The 17,875-nt window shown below is 38.1% G+C and overlaps 1 protein-coding gene across 1 annotated transcript in view; it reads right to left on the reverse strand.

The window, feature by feature from the left end:
* The window catches only part of LOC120514940 (zinc finger and SCAN domain-containing protein 29-like), a 28,865-nt gene extending 15,138 nt beyond the window's left edge, over positions 1-13,727 (reverse strand). Inside the window, exon 1 of the mRNA XM_039735598.1 lies at positions 12,902-13,727. Within this exon, the coding sequence (XP_039591532.1) occupies positions 12,902-13,667 (766 nt within the window). The 5' untranslated portion in view covers positions 13,668-13,727. The remainder of the gene's footprint in view (positions 1-12,901) is intronic.
* Between the last annotated feature and the right edge of the window lie 4,148 nt (positions 13,728-17,875).

Genomic DNA, 17,875 nt, shown 5'->3' on the forward strand with positions numbered 1-17,875 from the left:
GACAATGAAACGAGACACACACAGCACTGACATTTAAACACTATGTGGCACCGCTACATTCCCCCTTCAATTTTTCACTCTTTGTTATATTGCAGCCATTTGCTAAAATCATTTAAATTAATTTTTTTCCTCATTAATGTACACACAGCACCCCATATTGACAGACAAAAAGAATTTTTGAAATTGTTGCAGATTTATTAAAAAGAAAACTGAAATATCACATGGTCCTAAGTATTCAGACCCTTTGCTCAGTATTTAGTAGAAGCACCCTTTTGAGCTAATACAGCCATGAGTCTTCTTGGGAAAGATGCAACAAGTTTTTCACACCTGGATTTGGGGATCCTCTGCCATTCCTCCTTGCAGATTCTCTCCAGTTTTGTCAGGTTGGATGGTAAACGTTGGTGGACAGCCATTTTTAGGTCTCTCCAGAGATGCTCAATTGGGTTTATGTCAGGGTTCTGGCTGGGCCATTCAAGAACAGTCACAGAGTTGTTGTGAAGCCACTCCTTCGTTATTTTAGCTGTGTGCTTAGGGTCATTGTCTTGTTGGAAGGTAAACCTTCGGCCCAGTCTGAGGTCCTTCGCACTCTGGAGAAGGTTTTTGTCCAGGATATCCCTGTACTTGGCCGCATTCATCTTTCCCTCGATTGCAACCAGTCGTCCTGTCCCTGCAGCTGAAAAACACCCCCACAGCATGATGCTGCCACCGCCATGCTTCACTGTGGGGACTGTATTGGACAAGTGATGAGCAGTGCCTGGTTATCCCCACACATACCGCTTAGAATTAAGGCCAAAAAGTTCTATCTTGGTCTCACCAGACCAGAGAATGTTATTTCTCACCATCTCAGAATCCTTCAGGTGTCTTTTATCAAACTCCATGCGGGCTGTCATGTGTCTTGCCTCTCCTCAGTGTGTGGAGACAACCAGGCACTGCTCATTTTTTTCCTCAGAATTCTACACACAACACCCCATTAATGACAACATTTTTTATTTTTAACAAATTTGCAAAAACCTAAAGTAAACTTTTTTTCACGTTGTCATTATGGGGTGTTGTGTGTAGAATTCTGAGGAAAAAATAAATTTAATCAATTTTGGAATAAGGCTGTAACAGAACAAAATGTGGAAAAAGTGATATGCTGTGAATACTTTCCGTATGCACTGTACAGTAGGTCTCAAAAAAATAAAAATAAATAAATAAATAAAAAAATAAAAAATACCAAATATTTTGTGTGAATGAATTTTGGACTTCATCTTCTAGCAACAAAGGTTTAAATCACCAGATATAAGTTGACTGTACTATTTAAGGCATAATGATTTAAGATCGAAAATAAGAGGAGCATGACAACAGCTATATAAATGCAAAGAATTACAGTATTATTATTATTATTATTATTATATGACAAAAAGCACTGTGCAGTATGTGCAAGATTTATTAGAGGGTACAACATTATTATCAATAAATATGCTGCCTGATCTGGTATTTTACAGGAAATGTTTCTTTTCTTGGGGATTTTGCTAATCGAAAACAGTAGAAAATGTGCAAAAACATTTAAATATAAAAATATAAAAGCAAAAGGAAACATAAAATTTGACTATGTGCTCGAATATTAGTTGTTTATTTTTATAATTTTATTGACTTTATTAAAATCAAATAACATTCTACACAAATAACTCAAGTTTTACAAAAAAAAAAAACAAAAAGGTTCAAAACAAATCAACCCCTACCCCTGAGAAATAGAGCTAGGACAGCAGAATTAAACTTTAAGCTAGTAAAAATAAGTAAATAGATAAATTAATAAATGAATAAAGATAAATGGAGTAAAAGATGGGAGAGAACCTGCTTCTTCAATATAAATGCTTATTCTAAAATGTTATTGATTAGATCCTGCCAGATTCTGAAAAAGTTTTGTACAAATCCTCTAAGTGCAAATTTGATTATTTCCAGTTTGAAATAGTATTTACAGTCATATGAAAAAGTTTGGGAACCCCTCTTAATTCTTTGGATTTTTGTTTATCATTGGCTGAGCTTTCAAAGTAGCAACTTCCTTTTAATATATGACTTGCCTTATGGAAACAGTAGCATTTCAGTAGTGACATTCAGTTTATTGGATCAACAGAAAATATGCAGTATGCAACATAACAAAATTAGACAGGTGCATAAATTTGGGCATCCCAACAGAGATATTACATCAATACTTAGTTAAGCCTCCTTTTGCAAATATAACAGCCTCTAGACGCCTCCTATAGCCTTTGATGAGTGTCTCGACTCTGGATGGAGGTATTTTTGACCATTCTTCCATACAAAATCTTTCCAGTTCAGTTAAATTTGATGGCTGCTGAGCATGGACAGCCTGCTTCAAATCATCCCATAGATTTTCGATTATATGCAAGTCAGGGGACTGTGACGGCTATTCCAGAACATTGTACTTCTCCCTCTACAAGAATGCCTTTGTAGATTTCAAACTGTGTTTTGGGTCATTGTCTTGTTGGAATATCCAACCCCTGCATAACTTCAACTTGTGACTGATGCTTGAACATTATCCTGAAGAATTTGTTGATATTGGGTTGAATTCTAGCATGTCATTTAAAGCGCATATTACAAAGTCGCATATTACAAAGTCATCCAAAACATGTTTTTTCCATCTTAAAAATGTTAGGAAATTAAGGCGCTTTCTAAATAAACAGGATTGTGAGAAATTAATTCATGCATTTATCTCTAGTAGGATTGACTACTGCAATGCGGTGTTCACTGGCTGTTCAAACTGTTCTCTATACAGCCTCCAGTTAATCCAAAATGCCGCTGCAAGAATTATTACAAGAACAAGAAAATATGAACACATAACCCCAGTTCTTAAATCTTTACACTGGCTCCCAGTTAAGTTTAGGGCAGATTTCAAAATCCTCCTTTTAACATATAAAGCATTAAATGGCCAAGGTCCGGCTTACTTGTCTGAACTTATCATGACTTACAAACCTGAGCGCACATTAAGATCTCAAGATGCCGGTCTGCTTAGCATTCCAAGGATTAATAAAATAACAGTGGGAGGTCGAGCTTTTAGTTACAGAGCCCCTAAACTGTGGAATGGTCTTCCTGCTTCCATAAGAGATGCCCCTTCAGTCTCAGCCTTTAAATCCCGGCTGAAGACTCACTACTTCAGTTTAGCATATCCTGACTAGAGCTGTTGATTAACTGTACATACTGCATCTCTGTTGTTAGTCATTAGCACTATAACATAAGTAACATGATAATTATATTTGAATACTAACCCTGACCTATTCTGTTTCTTTTCTCGGTACCCAAATGTGGCCATTGGTGCCACGGCCCACCTGCCAAGTTGTTTGCCTGCCTATGGTAAAGTCATCCCTGATGGAGGATCACAGGAATCATGGGAAAGAGGGGTCCTTTCATCGGAGCAACGTTTCAGCCGTGGCATGGCCAAATGGGGAGGCAGCTAGATGGATGAGGTCTCCAGGACTCTAAAAATATCCAAAACTAATTATGTCATATCATCTACTGTTAAACCATACTTCTAAAATTTTTATTATTATGCTGTCTTAAGGAATTGTTCTGTTGTGTATATTGTATTGTATTGACCCCCTACTTTTGACACCCACTGCACGCCCAACCTACCTGGAAAGGGGTCTCTCTTTGAACTGCCTTTCCGAGGTTTCTTCCATTTTTCCCTACAAGGTTTTTATTGGGAGTTTTTCCTTGTCTTCTCAGAGAGTCAAGGCTGGGGGGCTGTCAAAAGGCAGGGCCTGTTAAAGCCCATTGCGGCACTTCCTGTGTGATTTTGGGCTATACAAAAATAAACTGTATTGTATTGTATTGTAATTCATCTGAACCTCGATTTTAACAAGGGCCCCAGTCCCTGAAGAAGCCACACAGCCCCAAAGCATGATGGAACCTCCACCAAATTTGACAGTAGGTAGCAGGTGTTTTTCTTGCAATGCTGTGTTCTTCTTCTGTCATACAAAGCTTTTTTTGTTATGACCAAATAACTCAATTTTTGTCCCATCAGTCCAAAGCACGATCCAAAATGAACCTGGCTTGTCTAAATGAGCATTTACATACAACAAGTGACTCTGTTTGTGGTGTGAGTGCAGAAAGGGCTTCTTTCTTATCACCCTGCCATACAGATCGTCTTTGTGCAAATTATGCTGAATTGTAGAACGATGTACAGATACACCATCTGCAGCAAGATGGTCTTGCAGGTCTTTGGAGGTGATCTGTGGGTTGTCTGTAACCATTCTCACAATCCTGCGCATGTGCCACTCCTGTATTTTTCTTGGCCTGCCAGACCTGGGTTTAACAGCAACTGTGCCTGTGGCCTTCCATTTCCTAATTACATTCCTTACAGTTGAAACTGACAGTTTAAACCTCTGGGATAGCTTTTTGTAGCCAGCCCTAAACCATGATACTGAACAATCTTTGTTTTCAGATCTTTTGAGAGCTGCTTTGAGGATCCCATGCTGTGACTCTTCAGATGACAGTCAAAGGGAACCACAACTTGCAGTTGATCACCTTAAATGTTTTTTGTCATGATTGGACACACCTGTCTATGAAGTTCAAGGCTTAACAGGCTATTCCAACCAATTTGGTCCTGCAAGTAATCAGTATTGAGCAATTACACACATTCAAATCAGCAAAATTACAAGGGTACCCAAATTTTTTGCACAGCCAGTTATTCACATTTGATTTAATTTCATACAACTAAATACTGCTTCACTAAAAATCTTTGTTCAGAAAACACCCCAGTACTCAGATGTTCCTAGGAAGTGAAAGATACACCACTGTTATCTTTTTTGTTGAAAGTAGAGTAAATTATTGTGCAGGCTGAGAGGGGATCCCAAACTTTTTCATATGACTGCAACATCAGTTACCCACTGACTTAGAATAGGAGTTAGGATTCTTCAATTTGAGGAACATATAGTGCATCTGGAAAGTATTCACAGCGCATTACTTTTTCCATATTTTGTTATGTTGCAGCCTTATTCCAAAATGGATTAAATTCATTTTTTCCTCACAATTCTACACACAACACCCCCTAATGACAACGTGAAAAACGTTTACTTGAGGTATTTGCAAATTTATTAAAAATAAAAAAACTGAGAAATCACATGTACATAAGTATTCACTGCCTTTGCTCAATACTTTGTCGATGCACCTTTGGCAGCAATTACAGCCTCAACTCTTTTTGAATATGATGCCACAAGCTTTGACACACCTATCCTTGGCCAGTTTTGCCCATTCCTCTTTGCAGCACTTCTCAAGCTCCATCAGGTTGGATGGGAAGTGTCGGTGCACAGCCATCTCCAGAGATGTTCAATCAGATTCAAGTCTGAGCTCTGGCTGGGCCACTCAAGGACATCCACAGAGTTGTTCTGAAGCCACACCTCTTGGCTGTGTGCTTAGGGTCGTTGTCCTGCTGAAAGATGAACTGTCTCCCCAGTCTGAGGTCAAGAGCGCTCTGGAGCAGGTTTTCATCCAGGATGTCTCTGTAAATTGCTGCAGTCATCTTTCCCTTTATCCTGACTAGTTTCCCAGTTCCTGCCACTGAAAAACATCCCCACAGCATGATGCTGCCAATACCATGCTTCACTGTAGGGATGGTATTGGCCTGGTGATGAGTGGTGCCTGGTTTCCTCCAAACGTGATGCCTGGCATTCACACCAAAGAGTTCAATCTTTGTCTCATCAGACCAGAGAATTTTGTTTCTCATGATCTGAGAGTCCTTCAGGTGCCTTTTGGCAAACTCCAGGTGGGCTGCCATGTGCCTTTTACTAAGGAGTGGCTTCCGTCTGGCCACTCTATCATACAGGCCTGATTGGTGGATTGCTGCAGAGATGGTTGTCCTTCTGGAAGGTTCTCTTCTCTCCACAGAGGACCTTTGGAGCTCTGACAGAGTGACCATTGGGTTCTTGGTCACCTCCCTGACTAAGGCCCTTCTCCCCCGATCACTCAGTTTAGATGGCCAGCCAGCTCTAGGAAGAGTCCTGGTGGTTTCGAACTTCTTCCACTTACGGATGATGGAGGCCACTGTGCTCATTGGGATCTTCAAAGCAGGAGAAATTTTTCTGAAACCTTCCCCAGATTTGTGCCTTGAGACAATCCTGTCCCGGAGGTCTACAGACAATTCCTTTGACTTCATGCTTGGTTTGTGCTCTGACATAAACTGTCAACTGTGGGACCTTATATAGACAGGTGTGTGCCTTTCCAAATCACGTCCAATCAACTAAATTTACCACAGGTGGACTCCAATTAAGCTGCAGAAACATCTCAAGGGTGATGAGGGGAAACAGGATGCACCTGAGCTCAATTTTGAGCTTCATGGCAAAGGCTGTGAATACTTATGTACATGTGCTTTCTCAGTTTTTTAAATTTTAATAAATTTGCAAAAACCTCAGGTAAACTTTTTTCATGTTGTCACTATGGGGTGTTGTGTGTAGAATTCTGAGGAAAAAATGAATTTAATCCATTTTGGAATAAGGCTATAATATAACAAAATGTGGAAAAAGTGATGCGCTGTGAATACTTTCCGGATGCACTACAAGTCTATGTGTCAATAATGTAGCAAAGGCAATTACAATTTGTTTGTCCTTCTCCACTTTAAGCCCATCTGAAACTACCCCAAATACAGCTGTTAGTGGATTAGGAGGGACTGTGACACCAAGGCTGTCTGAAAGGCATTTAAGGATTTTAGTCCAAAATGAAAATTTGGTGCACATCCAAAACATGTGGTCCAGTGAGGCAGAAACTTGATTGCAGCGTTTGCAGGTTGGATCTTGCCCTGGAAACATTTTGGACAATTTTAAATGAGAGAAATGTGCTCGATATATAATGTTGAGTTAAATAATTCTATGCTTTGTGCATATGGTGCTCAAGTGAATTCTGTGCATTGCTACTTTCCACTCCTTTTATGAGATGTTGAGTGAGAGATCCTTTTCCCACTGTACACTGGGATCTTTGAAAGGGAGGGACTATAAAAAGGTTTTATATATTACAGAGATGTTGTCTGAGTCCTCAAGACTGATCAATAGTTTTTCCAGCGTACAGGTAGGTGGTAGGTCAAGAAAATTGGGAAAGTTCTAATTTGAAGGTAGTGAAAACAATGTGTTGCTGGAAAATTAAATTTAGAGTGTAATTGTTTGTAAGATGCAAAGACATTGTCTATGTACAGATCTCTAAGTGTTTTAATCCGAATATTTTCCAGACACTGCGGTGGACTGGCGCCTTGCCCGGGGTTTGTTCCTGCCTTGCACCCTGTGGCAAGTTGGAGAACGACTGACTGACTGATTGTTTTCAAGACATTAAAAACTGTGTACATTTGAGAGGGTGGAAAAAGGTAAAGCTGGAATGGAACATTTGGCCAGTCCTGTCTTTGTGCAGCAGAAACCAATCCTTGCTTAATAAGTGGGTCTCCTGTAAAAATACTATTTTAGCGTTTAGACCTGTTAGGTGAGAAAATTCTCTCTCTTTAATTCGTGATTCAGGCCTTTAACATTCCATCTTACAAAGTTTACTGTCCGGTCTTGGAGACATTGCTTCTGAACTTTTGTTGGCATTTTGTAGTCTTAACTGAAAATAAGACAGCTTTGACCTTAATTTCCAGTTTTCCCAGGAGTTATTGCCATGAGGCCTATTGTTATGGTGGCACTTATAATTTAAAGGATTAAAAGGATATATTAGAAATACCTTGCTTTGTCCCCACAACCACCCCTCCGAATACTAGAATATTGGTTTCTTAAAGGTTACAACTTTGAATATGAACTTTTGTTTGAACTGTGCATGATAACCGAGCCTAGCCTTTTAAGAATATTGCCCAGAGTGCTATATAGTTCATCCCGATTGGTAAGTCAAAGAAAATTATGTAACTTTATTGGTCCAAGAGAGATAAATACTTGCACTCTAATCTATTTGAGCAGCACAGCACTAGTAAGCATTTGAACAAATAAGAGCACGTCAATTATATTAATCATTACATCAATAACACTGATTTGTTACAGATTAGTTATTTGTTAAAATAAGTTTCAGCCTAAAAAGCATACACTAATTAATTTTACCAGTATATCTCACAACCATCAGAAATGTAAGTCATACTATGATTTGGACATTTTGTTATATACAGTAATCCCTCCTCGATTGCGTAGGCGTATGCGTTCCTGACCCCCCCGCGATAGGTGAAAATCCGCGAAGTAGAAACCATATGTTTGTATGGTTATTTTTATATATTTTAAGCCCTTATAAACTCTCCCACACTGTTTATAAATATTTCCTGCACAGTTATACAGCATAATCCCTTTGTATTCTCTTAGATATTAGGAAAGACTCATTGAAATTATGTATGTAAACACACTGTTTATATACAGTAAAACCTAAATATTATTTTAAAGATATCGAGTGTCTCCGATATCACATATGTTACAGCCATTACGATAGACAGGCCACCAGCAATAAATACGTACAATGCAAGAAAAATTGTATACAGTAAATGTGTGTACAGTGACACTAAATGTACGTACATGTACTAAGTACTATAAGCAGAAAATTAATTATGGTTACTTACCAACAATGACATGATGACTTGACCAATAACGATGAGTTTAATTTTACTGCACAACAAAAGAGAGCGTTACAGCCCTTCTAAAGGAGCCACTTCAGGCAACTGTGTAGCACCGCCTTTATTCTTCTTCAATCCAAATCCCTAAAGCAGATTCCTGACTACTGCCTTATTACATCCACTTACAACTCATTTTACACCCTGGTTAAAAGGACACCGTGGCCGTACATCTTATATTCCTTTCCTACTTTTTAAATAAAAAAAATCGTAGCCTCATTGATGCTGTAATGGCGTCCTACAGTGGTGTAGCTTTTCCCTTCCTTCAACAAATCCAAAATGTTTACCTTTTCAGCAATCGTTAACATCTTCCATTGGCGCTTGGGCACAGACCCTGAAGCATTAGCAGGAGCAGATCGTTTTGAAGCCTTAATGAAGGGCTTGACTACGCACAAAGATAAGCACAAAAGAGCACAACTCTTTACACAACGAAACACGTTGATGCTGAATGAGCGAGATGAGACTTCCTGGTTAACACCGCATTCAGCACACAGGAACTTAACTGCGTGCTCTGATTGGTTAGCTTCTCAGCCATCCGCCAATAGCATCCCTCGTATGAAATCAACTGGGCAAACCAACTGTGGAAGCATGTACAGGAAGTAAAAAGACCCATTGTCCGCAGAACCCGTGAAGCAGCGAAAAATCCGCGTTATATATTTAGTTATGCTTACATATAAAATCCGCGATAGAGTGAAGCCGCGAAAGTCGAAACGCGATATAGCGAGGGATTACTGTAGCCCACTCCTAATAGCAGTTACACTACGTCTGCTTTCTACGAAACATTTTTAGATATTGGATGAAGCGAGATGTTTTAAACTGGGAGCAGACGAGTCTGGAATGAAACACCTTTTAAAAAACAAGTGGAAGTTGGTTTAAAAAGATCAACCCATTATTTGAAGATGTGTGTGAATAATCGACGACAGGAATATTGTGATCTGTTTAGAAATGTTTGGGAGACATGTTTAATCAAAACAGGTGTTTTCAAGGTTTAGTTAAACTCGCCCACATTGTTGACATTCTCCATTGAATTCATTGTAATGTCCACTATTGACTTCAAACAGTGGCTTTGCACCCTTTACCCATCAAAAGTATAACCTACTTGCAGTTTAAAGATTGTGGGAATCATTTTAAACAATTCAGCTATCTCTGGAGAGGTGTAAATTATATGTGTGACTAAATATGAGTCTAGTGGTAATCAAAATGCTATAGCTGATAACAGCTTTGCTTGCAGCCCTCTTTGTAGCAGTTGTTAACAGAAACGTTTTGAAATAATGTAAACAGAATAAACTATTTCCAAAAAGAATTTCCTTCTCCTGTCCAATTTGAAATAACATGTTTTCTTTCTGCTGTAGTTTGTCCAAACTAATTATAAAGCTTTGAGAATATTGATTTCCAGGGTGAAAATAATCAGTTACAATTTCTACTTTTATTTAGAAAGAAAATTCTTCTGCAGATTTAATTGGATTAGTGTACTCTAGTGTTATCAGTATTCCAGTGGTTCTCAAAGTCAGTCCTGGGAGCCTGCTATGGATGCAGATTTTTTCTTCTAACCAGTTTCACAATCACTATCTCATTTTACAATGAGACTATGTGATCCAATTTATTTACTATTGGACTGTCTACTCTTCTCTTATTCTGCATTCAGAAAAGCACAACAATGTGATTTTTGTATTATTAAGAAATTTAAAAATCTGTGTTTTGCTGTAGCTTTAAATACTTAACTGTCTTTTGTTGACTTCCTATTAATTTGTCTCTTTCTGTGTAGTTTGCACCTTTATTATATCCGTATAATGCCAATTAACACCAAGCAGATAGTAGGGAGCAGGTTGAGGAGACCCTGGAGAGGTGGAGATATGCTCTACAGAGGAGAGGAATGAAGGTCAGTAGGAACAAGACAGAATATATGTGTGTAAATGAGAGGGAGGTCAGTGGAATGGTGAGGATGCAGGGAGTAGAGTTGGTGAAGGTGAATGACTTTAAATACTTGGGATCAACATTACAGAGTGATGGGGATTGTGGAAGAGAGGTGAAAAAGAGAGTGAAGGCAGGGTAGAATGGGTGGAGAAAGAAGAAGAGTGGGTACCTGGAAAAACAAAACTTAATGCTGAAAAGCTGCAAAACCTTCAGTACCAGAAATTCTAAAATACTCATTAGTAAATAATGGATTAAATAATCAGAACCCCTGAAAAAGCATGATATAAAATCAGGATGATGCTGAAAATTAAAACAATAAGTTATCCCCATGTAACATACATAAATGCCTGGTATTCTAATAAATAATTATAAAACCTAGTTTTGTAATTCCTAAATTGAACCCAAAACAAAGAAACTAGGAAATAAGAGCTTGCCTAATTAGGCTAAGTGTCCAGTTAAAAACAGAAGTTGGTTGGAACAAAAACCTGTAACCACATGGGACCCCAGGACTAAGTTTAAGAAACGCTGCAGTACTCCTACAATTCTGTTTTTTCTCCTTCTAAATTAGTCTTATGTTTTATGTTGTATTGTGTTAATATGTTGTGCTCAGTTTCTATAACAGTTATTCTTTTACAAGTGTGTTCTTAACTCAAAAAACAGTGTAAAATTAATATGTGACAATGTTGTTATTAACTAACCATCAAACTTGAATGGAGCTTAATGCTGTATTTGTATGTAAAAAATATGCTTACTTATGCAGACTTTACAAATGTTACCTTTTGTTGTGTACTTAATCATGCTCTGTTTTCAATACTTTGAATTGCTGTGGTCAAATATTCCCCAGGTAAAAATAAAATTTTATATATCTGTCTAACTATCTATCTATCTATCTACAAAGAGTGATTCATATGAAATAAAGGACTATTGCCTTTCATGTACAGAATAAAGGGAGATAAAGCTACCCAGCTGACATATACATTCAAAAATGTAAATATCTGTTGTAAATAAATGACTGAGGATAAAATGATACAAACAGAACCTTAAACTTACACTACCAGTCAAAGGTATGGAGACACCCATACATTTTCATGATTTTGATAGAATTTGATATTTTATTTTCATTGTGATACAATTAAATTTATTTTAAAATACAGCCAATAAATTACTAGTGTTTCTAATTGTTATTCTTTAAATTACTAATTTTAATGACACGACAGCAAAGCTCAATTTCCAGCAGTAAGTCCTTCCGTAACTCCCTTAGCTTATCCTTAATTGTTTTTTCTTTTGTATTCTAAACAATTAGAGAAACCTTTGCAACTGCATTAACATAGCTGATACCTATTGTTCAGTTAATTTGGGTTGCAAGGTACTCGCATCCCTAAACTTCAGTTCTCGGTTCAGAAATGCTCAAACTGCAACAGCTTTCTCTACACATGTGTCAGTCTGTTGCCGTTTTTTTTTTTTAGCAAAGTGGGTTATTACTTGTGACAGACTGAAACTGAATGTTTTTATATAGATGCCTATTATTACCTTGACAGAAGATGGCAAGGTGGATTTAACCAGGATGAAAACGAAGGGGGTGACCTCAGATGCACAACTACATAAGAGGATAAGTTTGTAGTCTGAGAAACAAACACATTACAGGTGTTTAAATCATATGTGAATAAAAAATTTAAATCAGTAATTTTAAGCAGAAATAGCAATCAGCAACACTAGTAATGCCCTGGCTGTAACTTTAAATCAGTTTGATGTACTGTATTCTTTATAAAGTATCAATTTCTATCAACAGCATGAACATTTCTGGGAGTGTCCAAACTTTTAAGTGGTAGTGGACATATATAGATACACACATACAGTAGGGTGCAGGATTGCTTTCTAAATATTGACAGATTTCAGTTGGTTTTTTTGGCTTTTCATGCCTTTCGCACCTCCTTTTTGTCATGTGTTCAATACTTTTCCCCTGTGTCACTCCACTTTATTACACATAATTTATGAAATTATTTCTTTGATTCCTTTATATGCGCAGATTACTTGGTGTAAATTTAGCCCCATTAGAAATATATTTACTGAGAAAAACGGCGCGTTCAACACTTCTTTTCCCCGCTGTAAATATACACACACGATGTCTGTTACGCAAGTACTGTAGACCGATACTTAAGATTTTTTTTTAAGACAGGTCGGTCTTTCCATCACTGTAAGTGTTTCTGGAAAAGATCTGTTCACAGCACATGACCCAATCGATCTGATCTTTTGGTGTCAGGTTTCGTGACAGACCACACTTGTGAATACGCATACGTTAAATAAAAATACACACTGTATCTACATAGATAAAAATGTCAGAAAGTACATTATTTTTATCAGCAAACTTACATGTTTCCGTATCCCCACTGATCGACTCAAACACTGTAGTCGAATCCAGTGTGCTCCCGTTTGAACTTACTTGCCTTTGCCCTAAAACGGAGTCCATGGCGCTGTACCAGCTGGCAGATTTGCGTTCAGTGCCACTTCTTCTGTTATACTCTTTAATTTTTTTATACTCTTGTTTCAGCTTTTTAATTTTTTCTCGACACTGCTTTACAGTTCGCATAATGCCCATGTCTTCCAGCTTCTTTGCTATTTCTCTGTATACTTTCTCGTTACGAACGTTAGTTTCCAAATCGCGCTGGACATTGTCATCGGCCCAAACGGCAAGAAGTGCCTGGACTTCGTCTGATGTCCAATGTACCTGTGACTGCATTTTGCACAGAAACGTAAACTTGCAGCTGTCCGCGTCCCCAGTAATTGCTTCCAAAACTGTAGCCGAATCCAGCAGACTGCCGCCTGAACTTCCTGATCTTTGTCGGAGAACAGCATCCATAGCGTTGTACCAGCTGGCGGATTTGCGTTCAAAGCTGTTCCCGTTGTTATTATTATTACTGTCTTTTATCTTTCTGTACTCTTGTTTCAGTTTCTTTATTTTCTCTCGACACTGTTTGACACTGCGCACAACGCCCATCTCCTGCAGCTTCTTGGAGATTTCTCTATACACTTTCTCATTACGGACGGACGTTTCTAAGTCACGCTGTACGTTATCGTCGGCCCAAACTGTAATAAGCGCTTGCACTTCTTCTGGACTCCAGTGAACCTGTGATTCCATACTGTAGACAATAAAATCAAAATCGATCAGCACAGCTGACGTAAGTGTTTAAAAATGGCGCCGATATCAACAATACTTCGCCTACATTCGTGTCGCGCGTGTGACGAAAAACACCGGAACCAATCAATAGCCACGACGTCACCATGACTCCCTGGAGGCGTTGCCAGGTCGAAACAGATTGAGTAGCATCCACTGAGTAGGATAGTATCGAACAGATTACGAAAATAGTAGGAAACTGAAAAGGTATAAGTAAGAAAAATGGAAACTGAAAAGGTATAAGTAAGAAAAAGAAGTTATGGAGTGACACATCGTGGGGGAGACGCACAGTTCCCGAAATAAAAAAGAAACGGTCAGATATGAAAGTCGACGTGAAAAAGCGAGTCGCTGCCCACGGTCTGTTTATTCTGTTTTATGTAATATTACATATAGATATATAATATAGAAATATTCTATAATAATACAAACGTCAACCCCCGTGCCGATGACGTGACTCCATGCGGTGATGGTGCTTCAGTGCCTAGCACTTCAGACGCTGGCTGCACACACACCTCAGCCCCGGTGTTCTGACGATTTGTGCTACTTTGTCGAAGTATCCTACCTTGTCAATTTATTCTACAGTATATGCATCATTTAATGCCCGAAAGAGACACAGCCTGATGCAAAGATTTCACAAGATGGTCATTACTCGTGCATGGATACAATGGCCTGAACAAGATTAAAAGTCACACATGCAAAATACACAAATTATAAAATGTTGACAGTAAATACCTATGCAGTTAAACTGTAATAAATGCATTAATGTAGTAAGGCTAAGAAAAGCATACATATTACTGAAATACAGTAAATGAATAGTCTCTGTGTGCCAACAAATCGACGAACAGTTGGTAAGCTTCGAGAAAAGTTGCGTAGATCATTTCGATGGGTAGGATGTTTCGTTAGAACACCTGAAATCCCCGGGTGACCATCTGGCTGTGTGCTGACGGATACTTTTCAAGGAGTCACAAAATGCAATAGTGGATGTTGTAAGAGATGGCCTAAGTAATATACGGGGCCGTACTAAGTGATATTGGCCACAATATCAAATGAATGAATCGATTAAAAAATAAATGCCGCATCTGATTACCTTTTTTTTTTTTTTTTACAATCTGCCTATTACATTCAAACGAAGTTGTAACGCAGTCCGATTTGGCTGATGATTTGGGTCAGGTTCATCATACCATATATCTTCAGGTACGGGCAAGATACGATTGCGTGGCACATTATGTAGGAAGTTACAGCAACACATTAATAGAGTGGAAATGCCTTCTGTTTAAATAAACAAATTCATGATTGGTGATGTAATTTGTCCAGCGCCGCTGCAATTGCAATGTGTGTGCCTCTGACCACTCCGATTACATTTGAAAAAACCGGACGTTGCTGCGAAGTGAGCTTTGATCTTTCGCAGTTGAACCGCAGTGTAAGGAAAACTTGTATACTGTATCTGGATGCCAAGCGGATACTACCGTCCTATACAGGTGGAATGGCGCGACCCGGTAATGTCTGTGACATAGCCGATCGGTCAGCAAATTCACGTTGATGTGGTTAAAAACTCCAGAGTGGACAGAACTTGCAAAGAAGCAGGTAGGGCACAATTCCTCAAAGTCTGCCTTTGTAAAGCCAACGCTAATTCAGCGCACAGCTCTTAAAAATCTAAATCAACTTAGGAGCCAGTCATCATGTATAAATACCCACTATCTTCTAATTCTTTCATTTGCGATGTCTTCAAACAACGCTAAAGCAGCTATGGTAGTTGGAATAGTTTGGTCATTACATGACCATTATATTGTAACATAATGATTACAATAAAGTGAATTAAACTTATAAACGATATTCAATTAATTTAGGTGTATTTGTTAAATCCCGCGTCATTAATGCAAATATGAAAAAGAGAGGTGAATGACACAAAAATAGTGCTTTGATGCTGACTGCAGCCAATTTGCAAAACTGAGCAGAAAAGTGTGTATGCAAGGTAGGGGGCTACTGTGAAAATGTGCATCACTTTAATAAAGCCAAGTGTAGTTCTTATACATCTCGAAGTGAACAAGCGTAACATAAAATTTTTGTGCATACACACCGTTTATACATGAGGCCTAAGGACACTAGCAAAACTAGAGAAGGATAAGGAGAGAAAAACTGTCTGTGGCTACCACCTTTAAATCCATTCCTGTTTCGGGGTTGTCTTTCTGTTGCCGCTCCAGTACCTGTTGTCACTTTCATTTGCACCAAAGCAGGTGAAGTTGATTCACAATTGCTTATGTTTCCTAACTAGACAGACTAATATCTTTGAAGCTTAATTGACTTGGTGTTAGACTGATGATTAAGTGTTCCCTTTATTTATTTGAGCAGTATATTTAATAATTGTTCTTTCTTTCTTTCTAGAATGTTATGACACTGTCTCTGTAGTGCCAGTTGCTTCTACTTCACCATAATTTGGAACCCATTAACATTGGGCAGAAGAGTAAATAATAACTATTGACTATATTAAGTAGTGAATGAATTAACTGAACCTCATTCATCTTAGTTGCTGGAATTTGTATTATTGTCATAGATATTACAGTAACACACGAATTGCCTCAAGATGTGTAAATGTCCCAAAGTGCAGCGTACTTATAATCCATTCAGTTGGCCAAACAACATGTTATAGTTTATATTTTGACTGAACAGATATGCTGTAAAACTAGTCCATAGCAGTAAGCATGCTTTCAATGAATGCCATAAAAATTGGTATGGAACAGTCAATAGAGTGCTTTCATGTAAATTACACTCTAGTGAGAGTTAGATATACTTGGTGAAAAAAGTAACAGTATTTGATGAAAAGTATACCTTGCCAACTGATAAGTACAGGGGTGGGTCTATTATGCTTTGGTGATGTGTAGCAGCTAGTGGCACAGGAAACATTGTATGAGTACAGAAATGAATGATTTCCACCAGCTATCAATAACTCCTTGAAGAGAATGTCAATTAGTCAGGAAGACTGGTGCTAAAAAAGGATGGCAACAATCTAAAACACACATTAACATTTAATATGAAGTACCCCAAGAAGCACAAGTGAAAGGTGAAGGATTTGGAATGGAGCAACCCTTGCAGTCCTCTGACCTGAACATTATTGAAAAACTGTGGATGAATCTTAAATATGCTGTGTATACAAAACAGCCCAAGAATACTCTATGTCACAGCTGGAAGTGATCAGCAAGAAAGAGATAGGTAGGAGCATGCACTGAAGAAAGAATTGGGGGGAAAAAATCTAAAATAAGAATTAAAAAACTCCTAGCTAGATACAAAAAATATTTGCAAGCTCTGATCTTCCCAAAGGAGGTGTTAGTAAGTTGTGACTTAACAGGGTGCCTAAATGCCTGCAAACACAGCTTTTACTCTTACTTTTTCATTGTGAAAGTGGCCTGGATTACAGATAACAGTGTTTTGTGATTCAAATCAAAGATCACAAAATGCTATTACCCCTTCTTCAATCATTCCTCCATTACTTCTAAAAAAAGTGGTACACTACTAGTTCTGTTAACAAAGAATTCAAACAAAGAAACTCTTCTGTCTGTACACAGAGGTTGGAGTTAACTTTGTGGGGATTGGGAAACAAAGTCCTCCTGAGTCGGTGCAGCAGTTATCACAACTGATAGGTTTGTCATAAAGGTCATGTCAACAATCTACTTTTTTGTGCACCACTTGATAAAAGGTACTTTACCTCTGTGCAACCACCTCTTGCAGTGAATTTTGTCCACAAATCTCCTTGCCAATTTACACTCATCATTTTGCCTTAACATCAACACTGGACTTGCTTCTTGGCGCAAGGCACTTACCTGTATTTCACTGAGGCTTTTTTGGTGCAAACAAATACTTTGTTGACTCATAAACCTCTTTAATAATTCTCTTTCAGCTCTCTTGTGACAAGAGTCCACTAACTGTTGACTTTCAACAAATGCTCTTAAGTGACATAACTCAATTAACAAAAATTCTAGTGACACTTTATTCAGTTTCTCTGTGAAATTTCCTGTATCAATATTCATAGTAAATTAAATATAATTAAATTGTGGAGCACTGTATATACAGTCTATCAGGCAATGCATGTTAATGCACCCTTTACTGGTATAACACATTTCAACTACATTATGTACACAATACACAGTTTTTAAATGAACAATGGGCTAAAATGACAT

The sequence above is a fragment of the Polypterus senegalus genome, chromosome 14, assembly GCF_016835505.1.
Source record: "Polypterus senegalus isolate Bchr_013 chromosome 14, ASM1683550v1, whole genome shotgun sequence".
Classification (NCBI taxonomy): domain Eukaryota; kingdom Metazoa; phylum Chordata; class Cladistia; order Polypteriformes; family Polypteridae; genus Polypterus; species Polypterus senegalus.